The sequence below is a fragment of the Marmota marmota genome, unplaced genomic scaffold (genome assembly GCF_001458135.2).
Source record: "Marmota marmota marmota unplaced genomic scaffold, marMar, whole genome shotgun sequence".
Taxonomy (NCBI): Eukaryota; Metazoa; Chordata; class Mammalia; order Rodentia; family Sciuridae; genus Marmota; species Marmota marmota.
The window spans coordinates 814,942-841,203 of record NW_026000169.1 but is presented as its reverse complement, the minus strand read 5'-3'; the positions used below and the strand labels follow the sequence as shown (position 1 = coordinate 841,203).

General features: G+C 36.2%; 1 protein-coding gene across 2 annotated transcripts in view; it reads left to right on the top strand.

Annotated features, from left to right (window-relative positions):
• Lrp6 (LDL receptor related protein 6) overlaps positions 1–26,262 on the top strand; it is a 191,500-nt gene that overhangs the window by 146,600 nt on the left and 18,638 nt on the right. Inside the window, exons 18-23 of one of the 2 annotated variants that reach the window (XM_015498172.2) lie at positions 560–796; positions 2,096–2,206; positions 5,757–5,987; positions 7,234–7,370; positions 8,737–8,834; positions 11,401–16,784. In XM_015498172.2, coding sequence (XP_015353658.1) covers positions 560–796; positions 2,096–2,206; positions 5,757–5,987; positions 7,234–7,370; positions 8,737–8,834; positions 11,401–11,695 — 1,109 coding nt within the window. In that variant the 3' untranslated portion in view covers positions 11,696–16,784. Of the gene's footprint in view, positions 1–559; positions 797–2,095; positions 2,207–5,756; positions 5,988–7,233; positions 7,371–8,736; positions 8,835–11,400; positions 16,785–26,262 lie in introns of those variants that run through there. The other variant, XM_048787197.1, reaches the window with a different exon arrangement.

Below are 26,262 nucleotides of genomic sequence, written 5' to 3'. Positions count from 1 at the left end.
TTTTTTTTTTTTTTTTTTTTTTTTTTTTAGCTTAAACTGTAGGTTCGTGGCTATGCAGAGTACAGTAACTGCCAGTATAACTTGGTGCAATTGCCTTGAGTCTGCCAAGATACCAACAGTTTCACCATTCCTTTTGTAGCATCTGTGCAAATGTAGTGAAAAAAGCAAATGACACTTAGAACTATTGCTAAAATAGTTCTAGCATAGCATATCCACTGAAGAGGTGTCAGGGATCCTGAGGAGACCATGGACCACTCTAGAACCTCAGAGCTAGGAAAGTTATTAGTTCTAGGCTAACTTTAAAATCTTTGGAGGGCTAGGAATATAGGTCAGTGGTGCAGTGATTGCCTAGTATGCATAAGGCCCTGGGTTCAAGTTTAAGCAGCACAAATAATAGAAAAATTTTTTTAAAGTTGGAGGTTGGTGATTATAGTGATTTTCCTAGGTTATGTTTGAAATCATAAAGTACTTTGTATATGTTAATTATTAAATGAATTCATTTGAGTATAGATGTTTGACTTTTGCTGTGCTTTTGTTTCTCCTCCTTTTTCATTTGAAGAACCCCCAACATGTTCTCCTCAGCAGTTTACTTGTTTCACTGGGGAAATTGACTGTATCCCTGTGGCTTGGCGGTGTGATGGGTTTACTGAATGTGAAGACCACAGTGATGAACTCAATTGTCCTGTATGCTCAGAGTCCCAGTTCCAATGTGCCAGTGGGCAGTGTATTGATGGTGCCCTCCGATGCAATGGAGATGCAAATTGCCAGGATAAATCAGATGAGAAGAATTGTGAAGGTAATCAAACTTCTCAGAAAATTCTTTTTCCATCAAGTTGTTTAAAATTCATTGCAGGGCTGGGGTTGTGGCTCAGTGGTATAGAGTGCTCACATAGCATGCATGAGGCATGGGGTTTGATCCTCAGCACCACATAAATATAAAATAAAGACATTGTGTTGGGCTGGGATTATGGCTTAGCGGTAGAGTTTTCGGCTAGCACATTTGAGGCCCTGGGTTCGATCCTCAGCACCATATAAAAATAAGTAAAATAAAGGTATTGTGTCCAACTACAACTAAAAAACAATTTTAAAAAAACATATTGTGTCCACTTGAAACTAAAAAAACAAATATTAAAAAAATCCAGTGTAAATACTGGTGGTAGATTTTGGGGTGTTTCTAGTATGTTTGAACATACCATGAACATAATACCATGTTCCAAATAACTTGAATTCATTTCACACGCATAAGGTTTTACTGATTAATAAATGTGTTTAGTCAGTTTTTTCTAACTTTAATGAAATACCTAAGGCTGGGTAATTTTAGAAAAAGGTTTATTTAGCTCATAATTCTAGAGGTTCAAGGGTATGGTGCTGGCATATCAGTTGGGTGAAGGTGGCAGGTGGCAGCACAATAGAGGAGTACTTGTGAGAAAAAAAAATCACATCCCAAAATAGGAAGCCAGAGCAAGGAGAGGGGCCAGATTTGTTCTCATAACAACCTGTCTGGAGCACTAACTCAAAGTTCCATGCCAGCTACCTTAATCCATTCTGAGGACAAGGCCCCAGTGACATCCTAAATAGGCTCCTCAAGGTTCCTCCACCTCAACACCATGTCATACTGAAGACCATGCTGCTAACATGTACATGAATCTTTTGAGGACATACTCAAACCTTATCCAGTCTATAAGCTCTGAAAATTGAGAAATGGAACCAAAATATTAGGCTCTGACTATTTTAAAAATAGTCTCTGTGAACCCTGATTTCATAGATTTACTTACTGCAATCTAAATTTTTTTTTTCCTCTCTTTCCCTCACTAGCCTTACACAGTACAAATAAGTTCTCTAGAATTCTCCAGGGTAAACAAGGAAAATTTATTGCAGTGAAAGGAATTTAAAGAACAAAGTAAGAAATTTCCTGTTGGGTTCTGTTTCTGCCATTCTTTTCTTTGTATCAATGGGAATCCCCAGAAAACATTTAGAGTATGTGTAAAAGTTTAATGCATTTTTCATTTGTATTCAGAAAGCACCTTTGAACTCTTGCCAAAATTTGGCTTTATATAATGCTAAAAATAAGAAAACTATTTGCATTTTTTTCCAGTGCTTTGTTTAATTGATCAGTTTCGCTGTGCCAATGGTCAGTGCATTGGAAAGCATAAGAAATGTGATCATAATGTGGATTGCAGTGATAAATCTGATGAACTGGATTGCTGTAAGTAGGAATAAAACTTTATAATTTACTCTCAAGGGAAAACTTGAAAACCTTTAAAATACTTTTCCATTTTCCTTATGTGTTTATTATCAAGATTTTCTTATTAAGTACTAATATTAAGCTCGTTATATGTGCCAGGATTTCTTTGTTTTGTTTTTAATAATTTCTTTTTTTTAAATATTTATTCCTAAGTTTTAGATGGACACAATATCCTTATTTTACATTTATGTGGTACTGAGGATCAAACCCAGTGCCTCGTGCATGCTAGGTGAGCATTCTGCCACTGAGCCACAACCCCAGCCCTTTAATAATTTCTTAAAGATAGCAATCTTCTGGTCTAGTTTTTTGTAGCTCAGTGGTAGAGCACTTGCCTAGGATGTGTGAGGCCCTGGGTTTGATCACACCACATAATAATAAGTGAACAAAATAAAGGTGTAGTGTCCATCTACAACTTATATATATATATGAACAATTTTCTTATGCACAAAAATATTCACAGAAGTATTTCATAAAGCACCAGGAATGAATAGGCATAGTTGTGCCACAACTAAAAAATCATAAACATCTCTAATAATTTAGATAGGATGAAATGTTAGTGGTCTCAACTTAGTTACTGAACATTATTCCCTGCTTAACCGTTGACCATTGTTTCTCTAAGTGTTTCCACCAGGTTTTCAATGGCTAGAAAAATTTAAGAGTTTTTTAAAATGCAGCCTGAGGATGCTTAAACATTCCTGGAGACTTAGAGACCCTTGGCTAAACAGCCTGTAGTTTCTTCAAGGTTCATTACTGTTAACCAATGCTGTAACATGTGTCTATCTCAAATCAATAAAAGTTCAAGTGGAATGTTTATTAAGACTTTTAGAATCTACTCATTGATTCAATAATGATTTACTGCCCTGTGCTGAGAATACATTGTACCTGCAGCAAGGTTCCCAGAGTTGTCTCTATTGCCTAGGCAATATTCCACTCACAATGGAGAATCATTGAAAATTCTAAGAAAAGGATCTGCATGACTACATAAATCAATAAATACATAAAGGCATTATTAGATATGATATTTCAGGTATATTGGAGGTTATAAGATTGTAGGCAGGGGGCTGGGGATGTGGCTCAAGCGGTAGCGCGCTCGCCTGGCATGTGTGCGGCCCGGGTTCGATCCTCAGCACCACATACAAACAAAGATGTTGAGTCCGCCAAATACTAAAAAATAAATATTAAAATTCTCTCTCTCTCTCCCTCTCTCTAAAAAAAAAAGATTGTAGGCAGGGAAGTCATTTAGGTTGGTTGTTTTCAGACTGCTTTGGATTACATCAAGAGGAATACAAAGGTGTGATTATATGCATAAACAAAAGTGTCACACAGCAGTATGAACCCATATGATGTCAACTGAATCCCAATATTTTCTTTCTTTTTTTTTAAATGCTGCTTGCAACCCACTAAATTGTTTTTATCATCTACTAATGACTTGTAGTCTGTAATTTAAAAGTGCTTAAGAGGTAGTTTAGACAGAAGATAAGATCTAAATCAAAAACAGAAGCAGTGGTGTTAAAAGAAGGAATAGATTTCAGAGTTATTTTAGAATTGGAATAAAAAGGATTTGGTAACCACCTAGATATAGCTGACAAGTTTAAGATGATCCATGGATACCTTATTGAGTGGAGTCATTAACTAAGATAAATAGCAGGAACTGAAAACTGAAATACTGAGCCCTATCCTGGATGTAGGTGTGATGTTTAGTTGATGAAATGTTTTTTGTTAATTTATTTTTGTTTTTAATTTAGCCTAAATGCCTTTAGGTAGACATGCACTTCACAGCTTGCCACAGGCCCCATCACTCTTGTCCTGTATTACACTGTTTCTTTCATTTGTGATCTGTTTCACCTCTGGAATGTGAGAGAAACAACAAATAGTAGTAATGGTGAATTCATTTTGGGATATGTTTGCATTAAAGATAACCATGGGATATCCCATTGAAGCTATTAGGAAATTGTTGATATGTGGCTCTATGGCTCAGGAGGATCTGGCATTCTTTATTTTATTGATAATAATTAAAGCTGTGGCAATAGACAAAATCTCCTAGGAGAGTAGATAGAGGAGGAAAATATTAGGTGATAGATCTCAAGTAAACAAAATTGACAGGAATGAAACAACCAAAAAAAAAAAAAACGGAGAAAAAGAATAATCAGAAATAATAAAACTGGAAGAGTGGTGTCTTTGAAGGATATTGATTGATCAGACATTTTTGAGAAAAAAACAGGATCCAGCATTATTGAATGTGTAGAGGGGTAAGTGAGGTGAAGTTTAAAGAGAATGGCAAATGGAGGAACTTTGACCTTTCTTACAGCAGTTTTTAGTGCTGTGGCGAGGGTAGAAGCCTGAATTCGGTGAGTTACACATAGCCCAGAGCCTAGAAATGGGGGTGGTGGATTTAAATAATTTTTTTCTTAAAGCTTGACATTGGAAAGGAATACCAAGGTTCTAGAAATGAATAAAAAAGGTGGGATTGCTGCTTAGCAATTATGTGCCTCAGATTCCACAGACTAAATTTGTAACAGATAGTCCCTATATATTATATAACTTAGTGCTATCATTTTCACCTTATTTCTTTGATATAATCTATATAAATTAGCTGTGTGTTTGGGGGATTCACAGTAAGGTGAAGCAGAAGAAAAAAAATTTAAAGGATCTACAGCTGTGAAATATAAGTTAACTAGTCAGAATGGAAGCATTTTCCCTCTAAATAGAAACCCTTCTAAATTTGATAAGTACATTTGCTCTTTCTGTCTACCTCTGATGTTGATATACTCTGCGTTAAAAAAAAAAAAAAAAAAGCCCTCTCCTTCTTACAGGCTTCTTAAAGGGATCCAGGGAAGGTGAATATCCTGGGCAGAATTCTTCTCTAGTGCTCTAGCTTTTCTCTGTGAATCCTCTAGTAATTGGGTATCAGAGACCTATGTTTCTTGCCTTTAGGCAACTAGACATAGACAGCCTGAGGATAGCAGCTTATTGTCTCTGGGAACCCAGTATCATCTGTAGTTTCTAATTTTCCTTCAGTAGGCCTAAATGTCATCATTAAAACCTAAACTCCAGCATGTGCTCAGAGCTGTTTTGGGCTTCTTCAGCATTCCAAGTCAAAACATTTGATGACTTTTCTAGGTCCATCCCTTCTGGCATATAATGTTGAAATTCCAAAAGAAACTGTAGGTTTTTATGATACATAGAAAAAAGTCACTTTTATCTGTTTATGAATTTAAAGCTTCATAATGTTTAAATTTATATTTGCCATCTTTGTTTCTGTCAGTTTATAGTTATACTTACCAATCTATTTTATTTCTGTCTTCACTTAATGTGGTTGATTTTGATTCCTAATGATGACATTCTTATTTTCATGGAGCATGGTATATATATATGGATTCATAAAAGAAAAATATGTGAGTTGTATTCATTAATTTTATAGTTTCACATTGTTAATAAACCCTCTTTTTATTTGCTATTTTGAATATACGGTTATTTTTCAATTAGATAACTACAGTATTCTCCATTTTAGATCCAACTGAAGAGCCAGCACCACAGGCCACTAACACAGTTGGTTCAGTTATTGGAGTAATTGTTACCATTTTTGTGTCTGGAACAATATACTTTATCTGCCAGAGGATGTTGTGTCCACGTATGAAGGGAGATGGGGAAACTATGACTAATGACTATGTGGTTCATGGACCAGCTTCTGTGCCTCTTGGTTATGTGCCACACCCAAGTTCTCTGTCAGGATCTCTTCCAGGTGAGTTAAGACTGATCCATGAAAGTCAAGTCTTAGATCCTGGCAAGATTATTAAGTCTCTTTTGTGGAAACAGAATGTTACCTAGGTTTTCTTTGAAACTAGATTATTTGGGGTTTTAAAAAAATTATAAGAACAATGTTCTTGTTTACTTCTTGCACATTCTCTTTTACACAAAGAGTTTGGTAGAAATTTGCAAAGGATATAAAGCAAATATATCTGCAAGCTCTGAGTCCTCTATCCTCTGGAGGCATGCTCCTGAAAGCAGATCAGCCAATCCTTTGGTGAAGAGTTATAAACATACATTCTTCAGGTTCATAACTACCAGGAAACCTCTTACTCTTGAGCCCAGGAATAAAAAGTCACCAAATAGGTAGACTTCCCTTCAGCAGACAAAGATTCAGAAATAAGTAGGTGACTGAAGGGAGGGATATATTGTTTTATGTTTTCTCTGACTTAACAGATGATAGTAGGACTAGGACTGATTTAGGCATAGCCAAATAGTCAGAAGTCTTATGCTTGGGTAGGCACTATTGCTCAAGGGAAGTGTAACTTACATTTCAGTGTTTTCTGGTGCCCTTAGTGAAAAGAAGCCTTCCTTTTAATGAATATGAAGAGGAGGTTCCTGGCCAAAGACCTGAAAATAGGAACATATTTTGGGTATAATTATTAAGTAAATAATCATAGTATTTAAGCTGATTATGATAGTGTTTTCTTGGTGCTATACCAATTTTCTGGATGTGAAATTTAGGGAAGCTACTTGGAAGAAATAGAATTTTTTCTTTAAAGTTGCTAGTTTTGATTCCAGCAATGTTTGCATCCAGTAGGTGAAGAAATATCTTCCATACATTGTGTTTAGGCCCTAAAAATTTTTTTTTTCTCCCTTTTAAACAAATGTTGTTATTTAACCTACCATGCATGACAACCTCCATCCTTTCATCCTTTCCCCTTCAAATCCTCCAGGCTGTTGAAAAACCTCACTTTGAAGGTCTCTGTTTAACTATTGGTGTTTGGGACCCTAGTGTTGAGCAAAATTATTTCATACATTTTTATAATCTTACTCATCCTGAGTTTTTGTCGCATATTTTTATAGATGCATTGTATTTACGCATATTGATGAAATTTGTTGCTACATATTTGTACATATATACAATATAACAATACAGTTTGGCCAGTATCACTCCCCAGCACTTTCCTCCTCCCTCCTCACACCCCTCATCTTCTGTTTTTGTCTCTCTTTTATGTTAGGAATGTCTCGAGGTAAATCAATGATCAGCTCCCTCAGTATCATGGGGGGAAGTAGTGGACCTCCCTATGATCGAGCACATGTCACAGGAGCATCATCAAGCAGTTCTTCAAGCACCAAAGGCACTTACTTCCCTGCAGTAAGCAGTCTATCTTGCTGTGTTTTTCTCTGAATACTAAAATAAATAGCATTTTAGATTAATCTGTGGGTTCTCAATGACAGTTTCTTTTTTGCTTGTTTGTTTTCTTGTTTTGGATACCAGGAATTGAACCAAGGGCACTCAACTGCTGAGCCACATCCCCAACCCATTTTATATTTTTTATTTTGAGACAGTTGCTGAGCCTGGCTTTGAACTTGATCCTTCTGTCTCACACCCCACCCCCAGCCATTGGGATTACAGGAGTGTGCCACCATGTCCAGCTGTAAAAATAGTGTTTTAATAAAGAATTTAAGTATGTAAGTCTCAGAAGGATTTACCACACTGTTCCTGCTTATAAATATTTCTTTTAAGTTCACTGACCAGCAGCATATTTGAAAGCATTGGGCATTACTTTTCCATTTCAAGTAAAAATAGAATACTGAATGGTATCTCTTAAGAGAATAAGTACCTTCATTTCATGACCTCCCAAAAGAGGAAGGACACCTAGAATTTCTCTTGAATTGTTAATTTTTTTCTAAATGTTTAAAATTTTAAAAAAAGTTCCAGGCATGGTGGCACATGTCCTCTAATCCCAGTGACTTGGGAGGCTGAGGCAAGAAGATTGCAGTACTGATTTGAGTCTGCAAATTAGTAAGACCCTTTCTCAGAGTAAAACATAATAAGGGCTGCATGCCTGTAATCCCAATGGCTCAGGAGGCTGAGGTGGGAAGAACACAAGTTCAAAGGCAGTCTCAGCAAAAGTTAGATGCTTAGCAACTCAGTGAGACCCTGTTTCTAAATGAAATACAAAACAGAACTGGGGATGTGGCTCAGTGATTGTGCCCCTGAGTTCAATCCTTGGTACCAAAAAAAAAAAAAAAAAAAAGCTCAGTGGTAGAGCGCCCCTGGGTTTAATCCCCAATATGGCAAAGGGCAGGTGTGTGTTTGTATATGTATATAATTTTTAAAAATCAGAACCTAGCTGTGCTGAACTTAAACCAGTAACTCACAGATTACAGATTTTTCTTTTCCACTTTATACTTTTTAGTAATGATAAGATTGTCTTAGGGAAAGTGGAGCCACAATCATAAAATACTAATTGAAGTCAGTTCTTTGGAAAAGGATTAGTGTTATTATTTAACCTACCATGCTTAAAGTTAAATAATTTAACTTAAATATATTATTTAAGTTAAATATAAGGATTATAAATACATATATAGAGAGAGTTAAATATATTTAAGGATTAGTGTTAAGCTAACGTTAAGTGTAATGAAACACAATAGGAATAAAAAAAGTAAAAGAAAATCCAAGTCTCTCGTCTGGAGTAGGCTTATTATTTTAATATGTTAATTATTTTTCTTTTTAGATTTTGAACCCACCACCATCCCCTGCCACAGAGCGATCACATTACACTATGGAATTTGGATATTCTTCAAACAGCCCTTCTACTCATAGGTCATACAGGTATGTACATCCTCTTTTAGTGTAAGTTGAAGTACTTATTAGAGAAAAGTATTCCAGTTGTGGCTTGAAGAAGACCCAAATGAGCAGTTGTTGGTCACCAGATGGAGAATAGGCATTTTGTCTTGGTAATGCTGACTACCTTACTCACAAATCCTTTTCTTTCTGGGCATTTTACATTTTTAAAAGAGTGTTACAGATGCTGGCGATTAGAGTAATGAAGTAGACTCCAGGTTTTGGCAGTGTTTACCCACCAAAATGACTAATTCCAAAATAAATTACTAGTCAGATGTGTGATTGATGCTCTAAGGATAGAATATTGGGGTAAGATTGTTCAAAGAGTTGTGTGAGCTTTCAAACAGCAGGGGTATTAAGAGCACAAAATTCTTTTAAGAGAAGTACAAGGTCAGTTCTTGCTTACATGTGTTATTGTGATCTGGAGTGAAAGATTTCTCATGTTCTTGTATGGAGAATATTAAGACTGGCTAAAATAAATGAAGTATATTTATAAGCCACAACAGGGGAAATTATACATTTATGCTAATTTTGTGAGTCTATAGAGCAAATTGAACAGGTCAGTTACCATTGTGTCTGCCTTATTCTTCCATCTTCCTTGAAAAGCCAGCAGAAAGTCAGCATCTTTGTATTCTCTGTCTTGAAATAGTATTATGTCTGTGGGTATCTCCAAATGCCCATGATCATTCAGATAAGATGTCCCCTAGCATTTCAGTTGAATTTATCGGATATAACCTTACACATGGATGAAAATACAATGGAAACTACTTAGAGTACTTTTTGAATTATATTTCAGTTGATTATATAAAGCTGTTGAGATAGACTTGGCTCTGAACTAATTGTTTTTATGGTTTATCATACTGTTGATTTCTGCCACAAGTTTGTTCTAAAATGTCAAAACAGAAAAGCAGAAGACTGAAGACCAGAAACTGAAAAACAAAAGGAAAGAACCAAACTTTTATTTTGAAAAAGGAATTTCTTTAATTCAAATTGAATAAAACACTTTGATAACAATAAACATAACTACATCGAAAACAGTTATTATTTAAACATTTCTCATGTTTCATTTAAGCCCAATTTATGTTTGTTCTATATCAAGTCTTTTATCATTTGATGAAATTTTTGTCTCAACCAGAACTTTAAAAAAAGAATTTTGAAAAAGCAGAATTATATTTGGCCTTTTTACTGCTTAGCCAGGACATTTTACCTAGTCTTTGACACCTGATTTGATAGGACCAAAACAAAAAACGTAGAAACAAAAGCACTACAACATACTATCAACATTGATGTAAAAGCCTCTGAGAACCTGCTCAGCAGGTCATGTAACTTCTGGTCTTCTGGAAGTCATTTCTTTTGAGACCAGGTAGAGTGGCAGTAGATGGTTTGTGTCTTGGAATACTATTTCCTGTGCTCATATCACTAGGTATTTTATAAATTATTCTATCAATTATTCTTGGTCTTGCCCCTTCTCTGGTAGTCACTTTGGTGAGAAAGTTTATGCATAAATCTTTGGGATAAATATGAAATAAGGTACCCATTAGCATATTTACAATAGAAAGATACAAGAACTTACATCTAGAAGTAGGAAAGTATGTTCCTCTCGTTCCAATGCCTTTTTCTTAGATAGCCAGGCTACATATTTAGCAACTATGGATTACTTGTAAAGATTTTTTTTAAAAAGTGTAAGAAATATATTAAACCTCTGAAAATATATATTAGAAAATTTACTGGTCCTCTATGAGTATTTAAAATTTAACATTTTGAGGTTCAGTTAAAGCTGCTCTTATGACAGTATTCCCGTCTATAGTGAATTAAAACTATTTTCCCCAAATTATAGCAGTTTCCCTTTACTAGTGGTAATAGTAACAGGGTAGATATGCCATTTAGGTTGTCTACCAAAATACAGCCTGAATTATTTAATATTCAACTTTTTAAAAAAGAAATGAAGACTTCAAGCATCATTAAATTATTTGTCAGGTAACTATGGAGCATTTAAAGAATGTTGAGGGAATGCTACCATTTGTAGTGTAAAATCCAGAAAAACTCATTCTTCTCATAGGCTATAAAACTATAGCAATTGGTAAGGTCTACTCGATACACTACATGCAGAATGTATAACAGACACATTTTTCATGACCATTAAGTATAACTTTGTTTTTTTTAATTTCTTCCTTTTTTTAATATGGTACTAGGGATCAAACCCAGGTCTTCATTATGCTAAGCACACACTTTACCAGCCCAAGTAGAACTTTGAATAGTTCCTTTGTATTTTGTGATAAAGTTTAACTTGAAGATATAAAAGCACATCTAGATTGAGTTTACCTCTGATTTCTCATTCTATCCATTTTTACTTACCTCTAATTATGTTTTATTTGCAGATAGGAAAATGCATGTTCTTTTCTCCTCTGCTAATCCACCATTGCAAATTGCTTCTTGAAATGTGCAGATTGAAATTGCAAGTGAAGTTTGTATCTAATGTCCCTGAATTCTGTTAAAGAAAATTGTTTTTCCATAAAACTTAACTCTGCTTCTCTGTATTTTCTTCCTGTACCAGCTATAGGCCATATAGCTACCGGCACTTTGCACCCCCCACTACACCCTGCAGCACAGATGTTTGTGACAGTGACTATGCTCCTAGCCGGAGAATGACCTCAGTGGCAACAGCCAAGGGCTATACCAGTGACTTGAACTATGACTCAGAACCTGTGCCCCCACCTCCCACACCCCGAAGCCAGTACTTGTCAGCAGAGGAGAACTATGAAAGCTGTCCACCTTCTCCGTACACAGAGAGGAGCTATTCCCATCACCTTTACCCACCGCCACCCTCTCCCTGCACAGACTCCTCCTGAGGAGGGGCCCTCCTCCTCTGACTGCCTCCAACATGAAACTGTAAATACATATCTGGTTGAGATCTGGAGGGGGGGGAGGGAGCTATTAGAGAAGGATGAGGCAGACCATGTATAGTAAAAGTTATAAAATGGGGTAGGGAATACTGGAGATATTTGTACAGAAGAAAAGAATATTTATATATTTTCTTAAAATAGCAGATTTGCTGCTTGTGCCATAAAAGTTTGTATAAAAAATAAATTTGTACTAAAAGTTTTATTTTTGCAAACTGAATACACAAAGCATGCCTTAAACCCAGTGAAGTGACTGAGTACAAAGGAAACAGGAATAATAAAGGCATCACTGACCAGGAATGTCTGGACTTTATTGATACCAAAAAAATGAAAAAAAAAATTTTTAGAAAGAAATTAAGTCCATCTCAGAGCAGCAAACCATAGATGCTTGGAAGTAGCCAAATAGCCTTCAGGTTAACTAACATTTGAGGGCCAAGAAGTTAAGAAATCATGAGACAAGGGGGAAAAAAAAAAGGAATTAAAACTAACCATGGACAAAGGGCTTTGTTTTCTCTTACGAATCCAACCATTTTAATAAGGAAGAAAGATACTTACAAGAATCCATTCTGGGTGGTGGTGCTGTAGGCAAGATTGTTGGTCTGTGAGATGTTGTGGGGCTGCATATGTGCACATCTTCTGTCCCTACTTTAGAGCCCACACCTTTATCAAAATTAAAGTTTTCTCTAGATGTTTTTCACCTTGCTGCCTCCCCCAGCAACTTAGGCCATTTGCTAAGAGAACATGGTTTATTCAAGCTTTTTATCTGAGGAATCAATTAAATGGTGTTTTCTAAACTAGGTTTTGACTTTAATATTTCCACTAGCTCCATCCTGCAGTAGGCTTAGCTCTTCAATTTGACTGCTGTTTTTGCATAAATGATCAAAAGTTAGCCATATTATTGGTCTTCTTTACATCCAAGATTGTTTTAATGCTCATTAAAATGTCTTTTTACAACACATATAGACAGTGTTTAAAAATTACAAATCTAATCATAACATTTTTGTTGTAAATTAATCATATATCCTTGCAGTACTTTCAGCATATGACAATATGAAAATCATTTTTATATATATATTTTTGAGTAAAGCATTTAAATATGTTCTAGTTATAAGCAATATTAAAAATTTTTTGTTGTTGTTAGTTTATCCCTAATTAACTATTTGTGACATTTTCGTGTTCTTTAGACCAGTTTTTCTCAGAATGCTGTCTACATACATACCTCTTCTAATGTGTGACATGAGTTTAATATCTTCCTGTTACCCACTGTGAATAGTAGGTTATTTTGATTATCCACAAATAATTCTTATAATCACCTCATGTATTTTTTTGTGTGTTCTCTTTTATCTCATTATGAATTGAGATAACTTAACAAATTTAACAATGGGGTTAAATTGAGCAGATAAACTATAAATTTCTCAGCTGTCAGAATTTGGGTGGAGGGGAATGATGGAAGTCTCTCACGTGCCCTGCCTGACCTGCTGTCATGTGTGGTACTGGGGCTGCTACATCTTCAGCTATCAGGGCTGACCTGTGGAATGATTCTAGCACTGCTGTGCCACCTTACCAGAAATTGGTTTCCTGATTTTTACTTGTGTCTAGCACTTCTCTGCTAAAATTAAACGTGTTTTTAAACTAGTATACTTTTATCTTACAGGTGTTGGTTAGTTAGTCATTGAGTGATTTTAAAATTCAATCCTGAAGAGGCCCCTCTGGGTTTCAGGAGCCAAGAGAAAACAATAAAAGAACGGATTCACAATTTTAGCAGAGGTGAAGTAATTTTTTTAAGCAATTAAAAAAATACCTATGTAAACAATTTAAAGAGGGGAAAAAATGTGGTTTCAGAATATTGCTCAGATTGTTGGGGGCAGCTTGATTTTACATATAAATAAATGGTAATCCATCAGTGTCTTGCATTTCAGTCAGACAAGCATTACTCTTCCTGTTGGTGGAACAAAGTGCTCCTAATCTAAGACAAAATGAACGTTGAACTTGTATTCTGTGACACACAGGGGCACAAATGAAGATGGAAAGGTTAGCAGTAACTGGGTATCAATTAGAATTTGAGAATTCTATATGTTTACATTTTTAATGTGCATCTTTATCTGGTGGGCTTCCCATGTGGAAACTTGCACTATAATGAACTAAGAAGAATATTGCCTTGTTGTATCTCAGTCCAAATGCTTGTACTGCGATGGCAATGGCCTCTTCTTGCAAAATACTAATTTGTGTGCCAATTTGTTTGAAATTATTTGAAGGCAGTTCAGCTTAATCTCAGTATCCTCTTTCTGGGGTGGTTGAAATGGATTCTTAATATTTCTGAGAGTCCTTTTTGATGAGAGTATTATCAAATTTGGGGGTGATTTGTTGGTTCTCAGTTTACATGGACAGTTATACTTAAGTAAACTACATCTTAATTGTTAAACACAGAGCTTTAATTGGAAAAAGTGAGGAAAAAATTAACTTGAAACCACAAATCAGAAAAAGATTTAAAAAAAAGGGGGGGGGAGTTCTAAATTTGGTATATTGCTAGATCCATCATTCAAGAGGAAAAATGAATAAAATTTCATTAGAGTCATTAAATATACAAGTATCCCTTTTGAACCTGTATCTTAAAGTATGCCTCCTTTTGATTCAGTTAAAATTATCACACAGCATATCTTCTGTGCACTACACATTGAAATGGTCTTTTATCACTAAAGTTCTGGACTTGGCTTCTTAAGGTCCTTCTTAACAGTGGCCCAAGGAGTTTTATTGCTGAAATTAGAGAAAGGCACATTCACAGGAAAAAAAGAAAAAAAAAAAAAAACAACTCTGTTGTTGGATAGAATTTTGTCAGTATTAATTTTTCTTCAAGAAATTTTAATTGTAGTTTTGGCACTTGGTGGCTCTCTTTTATATGGTGTGTCACAAGATATTTGGTTAAACACAGAATATTATACTGTTACTTTAATTTTAATATAAATACACTTTGTGATGTACCACCAAGAGATAGATGATCCTTGAATAGGTTTAAAAACGACTGTTCTAGGGCTGGGGTTGTGGCTCAGCGGTAGAGCGCTTGCCTAGCATGCGCGAGGCCTGGGTTCGGTCCTTAACACCACATCAAAATAAATAAATAAAATAAAGGTATTGTGTCTAACCAAAAAATAAATATTAAAAAAAAAAACAACCATCCTCTGTTCTAGAGGGACAATAGTGTATTAGAAATAAAGACTTTAAAGTACATTTTCATCTAAAGTAAGCCAGTAATTTGGGAGGAGGGAGCTTTGAGCAATAGAATTTAAGGTGGACAGGTCTTATTTTAAAATACTCTTAAGTCAATAATTTGTACAAGGGCAACTCATTCCATACTAAGTTGTAAGAATAGCCAGTATCTCTTAGGTAGCAGTGGCCTTGGGGGAAATATCTTTTGTTTTGCTGTAAAGGCACATTAATGAAGACCATTTCCAAGACCTTTTCAGGTAGTTAGTAGCTGTGGCTTACCTTACCTGTAATGAGATCCTTTTGTTTGTGTGCCCTGATACCAAAGATGATTAATAGACACTGGAGAGGTTTGCTGTAAGCAAGCTGCTTCTCTGCAGTTAGGTGGGTTGCTGCTGATTCCCTATGTAGACCTTGCTTAGATTAAATTCCTATAAATGTAGTTTTTAAAATCTTTTTTGTTTCTTGGAGGGGAAACCTTACAAGATTCTGAAACAACAAACTTGGACTTCTCACATTCCCAAATAGGCCATTCTTTTAGTAAATGTAAGAAATCCATAGTTTGAGGTATGGATATGGGTGTGGAAGTATCAGTTGACTGACAGGTATTTCAGGATTTACAATTGACACTATACACTAAATGTAGACACGGACTAGGTCCTAAAGAAGTTTATAATCAAGTATTGTTTAAAACTTACTATGCAGAATTCTTAAACTCAATAAATTTAATTTTTATTTGTTGTTCTTTTTCTTATCCCAAGCCTAAAATAGGCCAAGAGAAATAACAGATAATTTTAGAAGTACTGGTAACGTGTGGTTATTGGCTTCTGGTATGGCACTGTATCATATTAGTCTCAAAATTTGGCTTTTGAAATTCTCAGAGTTTTAGAGTAAAGAACTTTGGGCCTCAAGCATAAAAGTACATGTTTTTAATTTTTAAAAAATTTAAGGTATGAGCATTTTGAATCCATATTGTGAGGATATTTCTCCTTGACTTGATTCCACATGTTATTAGAATAATCCTGTACCTGACTGGAGGGGAAGGTAGATTCTTAGGTTCATCTTAATGACTTAGAAGCAAATTATTGATCCAACTCTTCACCCCCTTTAAATCCAGGTAACTATACTGTTTTCCTCACAAGGCATTCTTAATCTACAAACTAAGTGTGCTTGTACTCAAGAGTGAAATATGGACCTAACATAAGCCAACTGTTAGACTTCCCACTGTCACTTAGACTTTGCCCAGAAGTTAACACCAAAGAATATAGATAACATGCTTTTGTTTAACTGTCCATTTGGGTTATTTTGTTTTTTAATCATATAAGGTCAGGGGATATAGATATGTATCAATATATTAATGCCTCAATATGGGTACTAAAAAGAAAGTAAAGCAAGTATTGTTAGTTCTGCTATTACATGAAGTTAATTATCTGGGTTAGTGAGGGAAATTTAAGAAGAGGAAAGAGGATACCATGAAGCTTAAACTGGACTAGCCTTACTTGCAAGTGAAGGATCTGGTGCTGCTTTCAGATGTTTATCCTTTATGTTTTAAAATTTTTTCTTAAGCTTTAATCTTTGTCATTGTCTTAAAGTCAACTGGTGTTTCTATGTTCATCGACTTTGGTACGATGGTGCTTTGCAAGGATGTATTTATATTATAATGGCCAACATTTGGTCAGCCCTTGTCCACTTATTCACTTCCCCCTTTTGTAAAATAAGTGCTTTAATTATAAACTGTATAAAACTACCTTGTATAGATTCCCTTTTTGATTATTTCAATAAGCTGAATTGTAACAAATGAAATGTTGATTTTTATAATAAAACAGTGGAAAAATAAGTGTCATTTATTCTCATCAAGAAATTAAAACAGTAGATGGTGTGCTTTGCTGTGATATGAATAAGACTCCTGTGTTTCAAATACAACAAAACCCAGCTGTATTGGCTGTATTTCTTCTAGATTTCTATTGCCCTAGAAAAGACAGACTTGAGAAGGTCTGTTGCCCTTGTCAGCGCTGAGGGTACCTGTGAGTGGTAACAGAGAAGGAGGAAAAAAAGCTGTGCTTGAGGACTGCTCTTGCTTTCACTGAACTGGAAGGAGTCCTGATGTGGACTCTAAGTAATCCTCTTCCATTCCCCTACATCTGCTTATAAAGTGAACATTACTTGTCCTGATGTAGAGCCCAGTATGATAGATATATAACACTTTCCATGAGGGTGGGTTGTGGTGAGCCAATAGGAACCTGAACTACCAGGTTCTGGCTTGAGTCTTGGTATACTGGTTTGATAGCCAGGGAAAAAGCTACTTGTTTTATTTGTAGTAGTAGACCTCAAATGTCAAAAGTGTAAAATGGATCTAGTATGATCTAGTATAACCAAGTATGCTTACCCTGGTGTTTGCTGACTTGTATTCTTTCCCCTGAAGGGAAAAGCTATACAAACCATGCCATTCCCAGTTAAATCAGACAGGCAGAACTCTGATTGGTTTGCCTGAATTGAAGATGGTCTCAAGAATGGGGAAAACCCTAAAATGTGTTTTGTGTCCTTTCCCCGGATAGATTTTTACACGGTCCTTTTTATTTTCATTGCCTTGAATATGGTTGTCTTTTTTTTTTTTTTTTTTTTTTTTTTCTTTTCGTGGTGCTGGGGATTGAAACCAGGGCCTTGTGTGTGCAAGGCAAGCCCTCTACCATCTGAACTATATTCCCAGATCCTGTTTGTCTTGTTTCTGTAACTTTAATTCATATGACAAATTAATGTGGTCAGATCTCTCATCATTTATACCATTATGCATTCTGCACAATTCCTTTTCACTATTTGGAAGATTTTTCTGCTTGAGATTTGCATTTGCAAATTAAGATTAGTCACAATAGATAAATGGTTTCCCCCAACAAAGAGACTAAAATAAAAGACAATTTTTAGTAACTTTTTACCTGCATTTACTGTATACCAGGCCCTGTTGTCTTCCTTCACCACCACCACCAAGTGATTAATGACCAAATTTAACAGGAAATGTCAGGTTTGAGCATGAAAACCTCCAGTGCAATATTTTGGTCAAAAACAGGTTGGCAGTGGGTACTTGGACAGAGATCTAGATTCTAATGTTAGGTTCTAATCAGTTGTCAAGGCATACCTGAATTCATTCTCTTGGTACTTATTTCTTAGTTTAAGTCTCTAGTGTAGTTGCCTGAGCAACTCTCATCATTGATCAGTTCCGCCACCAAGTCTAGAGAGGGCCTTTCACATGAGGCATTCAAGGAGCCAGGTGTAAAGTCAAGTCTGCTGGAGCCCAGATACCTGTGTGGTATTCTATTCCATGCAGATCCCTACTGGATGCCTCCTTTCCCCTGGGTCCTGGCTCTGCTTGCCAAAGGAATTGACACCTTTTGAAATCCAGACAACCCCATGCCCATCTTACATCACAGGCTCTATAACAGACGGGAGTGATTACTTTGAGAGCTTTTAATAACAATTTCTCCACTAGATATATTCCGTTCCTATGTCAGTTTTAGTAACTTGTGTCTCAAAGAATTTGTCCATTTCATATAAGTTATGGACTTTTTGACATAAAGTGTATCCCTTATCATTTTAATATTAGTTTTCATTTCTGATATTGGTAATGTGTGTCTTTGGGGTTCAGAGCACAGTAACCCCCAAATATGGCACCTTTGCATACTGAATATTTTAAACTGAGAGAATTCAAGAATAGTCTCTGCTCAAGAATGGTCTCTATGAAACTCCCTCATTTCTTCCCTTGAATCAAGGGGGAAAAAAATCCAGGCAGTATTTTCTGATCTTCCACTGAGGCAGGTCCCTCCCTTTAACCAGAGGAAAGGAACATTCTTATCTTTGAAGACATAGGGTCTCTAAACTAACAGGACTTGCTAACTTTCCCCAGATTACTGTTAGATCATATCATTTGTGCTCTGTCATGTTTTTCCACAACTATCTACTCCTGTTTCTTTCAGTATTTATTCATTTATTTATTTTTGTGGTGCTTGGGATTGAACCCAAGGCCTTGTGCATGCTAGGCAAACACTCTGCCAGCTGAGCTGTATCCCCAGCCCTGGGTCTTCATTTTCTTTATAATAACGTTTGTCACGTGAGACATATTACATACGTTTGGTGGTTTCCTCTTATTAATCTACCGTTTGTTGTAGAGACTTTGGTCATGATCCTAGGAGAAGTAGAGAAAAAAAAGATTCTCCTTTTTTTCCTCTTTTATCTGGATTAGTCAAACTATAGGAATATTAGTATTATTTAGCTTTTCAAGAAATCATCTCATAGTAGTTGCTTTTCCTCTCTTATATGTTCACTTTCTACTTCAATGATTTCTACTCATTTCCTTCCTTTTACTTACATTGAGTTAATTTTGCTAGCTTCTTAAGATGGAAGCTGAAGTCCCTGATTTTAGACCTCTCTTTTCTGATGTAAACACTTAAAGGTAAACATTTCCTTCCCAGCTTACTTTAGCTATATCCCATAGATGTTGATATTTTCATTATAATTCAGTTCAAATATTTTCTGATTTTACTTGTTTCTTCTTTGAAACATGAATCACACAAAAATGTGCTTAATTGGGCTGGGGATGTAACTCAGTGTAGAGCACTTGCCCGGTACATGTGAGACTCAGGCATTTCTGTACCATGTGTTATTTTAAAATTCCATAATGATCAAACTATGTTAGCTTTCTGTTACTATAACAAAGTCCTTGAGATAATCAACTTATAAAGAGAAAAGTTTTATTTTGGCTTGCAGTTCTAGAGATTTCAGAGCATGATCAGTTGTCCCTATTACTTCTGGGCCTGTAACAAGAAAGCACAGCATGCCAGCAGTGGATGTCAGTAATTCACCTCATGACTACAAAGCAAAAGAAGAGAGAGGAAGTGTCAGAAGTCCTACAATCCTGAGGACATGCTCCCAATGACCAAAAGACCAAACAACAACAAAGCAACAATATATTTTGTCCATAAAGTTCTGTAACATCCTGTCATCCATCTCTATAACCTTATTTTTTTATTTTTGGGGGGTGGCAGGGATGGAACCCAGGGGTGCTTAACCATTGAGCCACATCTTGAGCCTTTTTAAACATTTTGAGACAGGGTCTTACTAAGTTGCTGAGGCTGGTCTTTTTTTTTTTTTTTTTTTTTTAAGAGAGAGAATTTTAATATTTATTTTTTAGTTTTTTGGCAGACACAACATCTTTGTTTATATGTGGTGCTGAGGATCGAACCCAGGCTGCACGCATGCCAGGCGAGCGCGCTACCGCTTGAGCCACATCCTCAACCCTGAGGCTGATCTTGAACTTGTGATCCTCCTGCCTCAGCCTACTGAGTTTCTGGGATTATAGGCATACACCACTGTGCCCAGCACTCTTTCCATCTTATAAAACTGAAACTCTATACATTCATTAAACAATAACTACTCATGTCTTTCTTTCCCTAGCCCCTGCCAACCACCATTCTATTTTAAATCTCTGATTCTACTACTTTGTGTACCTCTATAAGTAAAATCATACAGTATTTGTCCTTTTGTGAGTGGCTTATTTCACTTGTTATAATGTTCTCAAGGTTCATATGTGTTGAAGAATTATGTTAGAATCTCCTTTTTAAGGCCAAGTAATATTCCACTGGGTATACATACCACATTTTGTTCATTCATCCTTTAATGGGCAATTAGGTTGCTTCTATGTTTTAGCTATTGTGGAATAATGCTGCCACGAACATGGATATACAAATATCTATTCAAATTTCTGCTTTCTATTCTTATGAGAATTACACCTAGAAGTGTGATTGCTGTATCAGGTAGTAACTCTTTTTTTAATTTTTTGAGGAATTACCACAAAACTTTTTTTCCACAGCAACCATCGGTTATTGGATAGAGTGTTCTGTATATATCTGTTAGATATAGTTTATTATGTTAAATTCTTTATTGGCTTATTTTCTGATTGTTCTATCCATTATTGAGAATAGAATGTTGAAGTCTCCAACTATTATTTTAGAACTATTTATCCCTTTGATTCTATTGGTTTTTACTTCCTATATGTTGATGATCCTGTTAAACATAAATGTTTAAAATTGGTGTGTCTTGACCTGTAATGCTAGCTACTCAGGAGGCTGAGGCAGGAGGATTGCAAGTTCAAGGAGAACTTGTCTCAAAACAAAAAAATAAAAAGGTTTGGGAATGTAGCTTAGTGGTAGAGCACTTGGTTAACATGCATGAGCTCTGGGTTTGATTCCAAATAACAACCATAACAAAAATTTATATATCTTCTTGCTGTATTGAACTTTTTTAACAATAATGTCCTTTGTCTCTTGAAACATTTTTTTTTTTTTATTTAAAGTTTAGTTTGTCTGCTATTAGTATAGCCACCCATGCTCTCTTTTGGTTACTATTTGCATGAAATGCCTTTTCCATCCTTTTAATTTCAGTCTATTTATGTCTTTGGATTTAAATTGAGTCTCTTATAGATAGCATATAGTTGGACCCTACTTTTAAATCTTTCTAATCTCTGTCCTTAGACAGTGTTATGGTTAGGATCTGGATTGTCCTCCGTAAAGCTCATGTGTTTAAAGCATGCTCCCCAAAGCAGCAAGGTTCAGAGGGGGAGCTTTTAGACTCTGACTTTATCACTGGAGAGCTGAATAGACTTCTGGGAGCTGGGCTCTAGTTGGAGGAAGTGGGTCACTGGGGAAGTGCCCTGAAAGGATCTGTCTTCTTCCTGTTCCCCACCTCTCTCTGTACTTCCTGGCTGCCATGAACGGAGTAGTTTTCCTCTGCCATATCCTTCTGCCACGATGTTCTGCCTCTCCTCTGGCCCAAGGAAGTGGAGTTGGCTCACCATGGACTAAACCTCTGAAACTGGGACCCAAAATAAACTTTTCCTCCTCTAAGTTGCTCTTATCAAGTATTTTGGACACAGGGATGTAAAGCTAACTAACACAGAATTTAATACACTTACATTTAAAGTAATAAAAAAGGACTTGCACCTGTCATTTGAGATTTGTGATATGTCTTGTAGCTTTTCCCCATCCTCATTTCCTGTGTTACAATCTTTTGTGTTGATTTTTTTTTTTTAGTAAAAACATTTAATTTCTTATTTCCTTTTGTATATATTCTGTAGCCATTTTTCTTTGTAACCTCCATTGCTACACCGGACTTTACATTTAATATCCTAAAATTATAACACTCTAATTTTTATTTATAGCAGCTCAACTCCAATGACATACCCCAAACTGCTCTTTTACTGCTGTTTCACAAAGTTCCATCTTTATGGATGTGTGCCCCCAAAATATAAACTGTTTTAAAAGTATTAGTCTCTTAAATTATGTACAAAGTAAAAAGTGGAGGTCTGAATCATTTTCACAATAATAGCTTTTATAATTACCTTTATATTTACCTTTGTGAGCTCTTTTATTTCTTCTTAGGGTGGCAAGTTACTGTCTAGTGTCCTTATATTTTACCCTGCATAGGACTCCCTTTAGCACTTCATTCAGAATGGTCTAGTGGTAACTAACCCCTCTGGCTTTTATCTGAGAATTATTTTCCCTGTCACTTTTGGCAGATAGTTTTGCTGATTGTAGGACTCTTGATTAACAGGATTTTTAAATTGTAGAACTTTGAATATATTGGCCCATTTTCTTCCTGTTCTCCAAATTTTCTCCAAATTTTCTGAGGAACCTGCTGATGGCCTGACTGAGGGTCAGTGATGAGTCCTTTCTCTCTTGTTACTTTCAAGATTCTCTGTCTCAAATTTTTATTAGTATGTATTCAAAGGTTTTTTTTTTTTTTTGGTACCAGAGATTTTACCAGGGGGGCTTAACTACTGAGCCACATCCCCAGCCCTTTTTTATATTTTATTTAGAGACAGAGTCTCCCTGAGTTGCTTAGGGCCTTGATAAGTTGCTGAGGCTGGTTTTGAACTCACGATCCTCCTACCTCAGCCACCTGAGCTGCTGGGGTTACAGGTGCGAGCCACTGGGCCCAGCTAGATTGATCTTCTTGGATGCTTATAGTCACATCTTTCATCAAATCTGGGAAGTTTTCAACCATTATTTCTTCCAGTGTTCTTTCTGCCCCTTTCTTTCTTCTGGTAGTCAGTCCCCAATGAGCATGTTGGCCCACTGATGTGTCTCACATAGCATTATGCTCTGTACACCTTTCTTCAGTTCTTTTTTCTTTTCTTTTCTTTTTTTTTTTTTTGAGAGAAAGAGAGAGAATTTTTTATTTATTTTTTAGTTTTCAGCGGACACAACATCTTTGTTTGTATGTGGTGCCGAGGATCGAACCCAGGCTACACGCATGCCAGGCGAGCGCGCTACCGCTTGAGCCACATCCCCAGCCCTTCAGTCCTTCTTTCTGCTTTTGAGACTCAGTAAAAGTCCACTGATATTTCTTTTACCTGCTCAAATCTGCCTTTAAATTCATCTAGTAAATTTTTCTTCTCAGTATTTGTACTTGTCACCTTTTGAATTTCTTTTTGGCTTCTTTTTTAGGTTGACAGTCTCTTTATTGATATTTCTGTTTTGTTGGTACTTCATATTCTTGGCTTTCTCTATGTCTTTAGTTCTTTGAACGCCTTTTTTTTTTGTGGAGCTGGGTGTGGGGGATGCCAGGGATTGACCCCAGGGTCACTCTACCACTGAGCCACATCCCCAGCCCTATTTCGTGTTTTATTTAGAGACAGGGTCTCACTGAGTTCCTTAGCACCTCGATTTTGTTGAGGCTGGCTTTGAACTTGTGATTCTCCTGCCTCAGCCTCCCAAAATGCTGGGATTACCGGCATGTGCCACTGTGCCTGGCATTAGTTTTTTGAACATCTTTAACATAGTAGTCTGAAAGTCTGTCTAGTAGACCTGCATTGAATCTTTATTGTGATTGGCTTCTGTTGAATTTTTTTCTTTCTTTTCTTTCCCTTGGTGCTGCAAATTGAACCCAGGGTCTTTTACATGCTAAGTACACACTCTACCACAGAGCTACATCCCCAGACCTATTTTTTCCCTTTGAGTCATACTTTCTTCATATGTCTAGCAATTTTGTTGTTAAAAACTAGATTTCTGAATCTGATAATGTGGTGTTTCTGGAAATTAGATTGGCCCTCTCCTTTGTGTTTGGTGGGGTTGTTTTTGTTTTTGTTTGTTTTCCTTTTGACTGTAGGCTGCCTCTGCCATGGATCTGCCTGAGGTGTAAACTTAAGATCTTCTTGAATCTTTTGAGTCTGTGCCTCTCTGTGGATATGCAAGGTCACTTTTTTTTTTTTTTTTTAATCTTCCCAGTATATACAGTTGCCTTTGAATGTCCCAGTCTTTTCTTCTTTGGTTTCTTACTGGGGAAAAGGGAGAAATGATGGGGAGGAAAAAAAGAGGTTCTGGCCAATTTAATTTCTTGAAAATCATTTCAGTCAGAGCCAGAGGGGCTTGTAACCAACTTGGGTGGGGGAAGCAAAGACAGTGACTGCCCCTCTCTTTGCACCTCTGTGACCACAGCACCCAACAGCCAGAGCACAGATCCCTGATAATTGTAGGATGAGATCCTTTTGTTTCCCTCTTGGTTACCCCAAGCTATGCGCAAACTGTTCCAGGAACCAGTGTGCCATTCCTTTCTATGGGACTGGGTTGGGAGATACTTAGATGTCAGTTTGTTCAGAGCTGAAATGTCAGTTAGCTGCAATTTGCCTGTGGAAGCCTTCCCCTGGATGTTGCAAGTCTTTAATAGACTCCAGAGTTCCCATATAGTTAGTTACACCAGGTAGATTCTGCCAGTGTTGTTTAGATGGGTTCCAGATTTCTGGTGCTTCCTGCTTTACCATCTTACCAGAATGCTGTCTTGTCTTTTATTTATTTATTTTTTATTGTCATACATTTTTCTTCACATGCTGTGAATATCAAGAGTTGTTATTCATGCTTTTTAAATGGTCAGTTATCTTTTTAAAAAATTTAAATATAAGAAAAATTCTTTTATTTACCCACATATTTTTTGGTGTTCCTCCATCTAGTATAATTTTCCTTCAGGCTGAAAATTTCCTTTGATATAGCTTCTACTGTTGGTCTGCTCATGAGAAATTCTACTTTTGATTGTCTGTAAATGTTTTCACTTGACCTTTAACTTGGAAAAATTTATAACAGCCTTGATGAGCTATAAATGACATACAATAAACTGCATGTGCATGACATATGCAGTGATAGGTTTTGTAATGTTTACATACACGCATGAAACAATAAAATAATCAAGATAAAGAGCAGTTCTATCACTCCAGAATACTCATGCCTCTTAAATCCCTTCTTCCCATTCCTTCCTGTCCCTAGGCAACAATGATCTATTTTCTGTCATTTTTGTTTACATTTTCTAGAATTCTATAGAAATAAATTTACATAGTACATGCTTTCTTTTTAGTATCTTTTACTTCGTGTAATTATTTTGAGATTCATCTGTGTGATAGCATATAGCAGTAGTCACTTGTCTTTATCATTGGATAATATTCCATTGTATGGATATGCCATAATTTACTTGTACATTATTCTGATCATGGACATTTGAATTGTTTTCTGTTTGGATTTTAACAAATAAAGCTACTGTATATAGTACAAATTTCACTCTATGTTCCTTTTCTTTGAGTGACTTCCTAGCAGTGAAATAGAGGAGTCACAATGTAGATATTTATTTTATGCTAAACTTTTAAGAAATTACTGAAATATTATAACATTTCTCTCCCTCTCTCCCTTCCCTCCTTTCTTTCTTGTGCTAGAGATCAAATCCAGGACCTCACATATGCTCAGCAAGCACTCTACCTCTGAGCTACATCCTCAGCCTCATTTTTTTAAATTTTTTTAAGTACTGGAGATTGAACCCAGGGGTGCTCTACCATTAAACTACACACCCAGCCCTTTTTATTTTATTTTTTCAGAAGTTTGAGCTTTATATTTTTTAAACAACAAATTGTATACTTTATTTTTATGTGGTGCTGAGAATCAAACCCAGTACCTTGCATGTGCCAAGTAAGTGCTCTACCACTGAGCCACAACACCAGCCCCCAGCCTTTTTTATTTTGAGACAAGATCTTGTTTAATTGCCCAGACTGGCCTTGAACTTGGGATCCTTCTGCCTCAGCTCCCATAGAATGGATGGGGGGGGGGCACTGTGTGGTACCATGCCTGGCCCCCCACTCTGTTTTCATTGAGTGAGCTTTGCTAGTTTCTGTCTTACAAGACATGTGTCCATTTCATCTGTTGTTGAATTTTTACATGAAGATATTTATAATGTTCTCTTACTATCCTTTTATTATCTGTAGAACCTAGAGATATTACTTTTTTCTTTCCAAT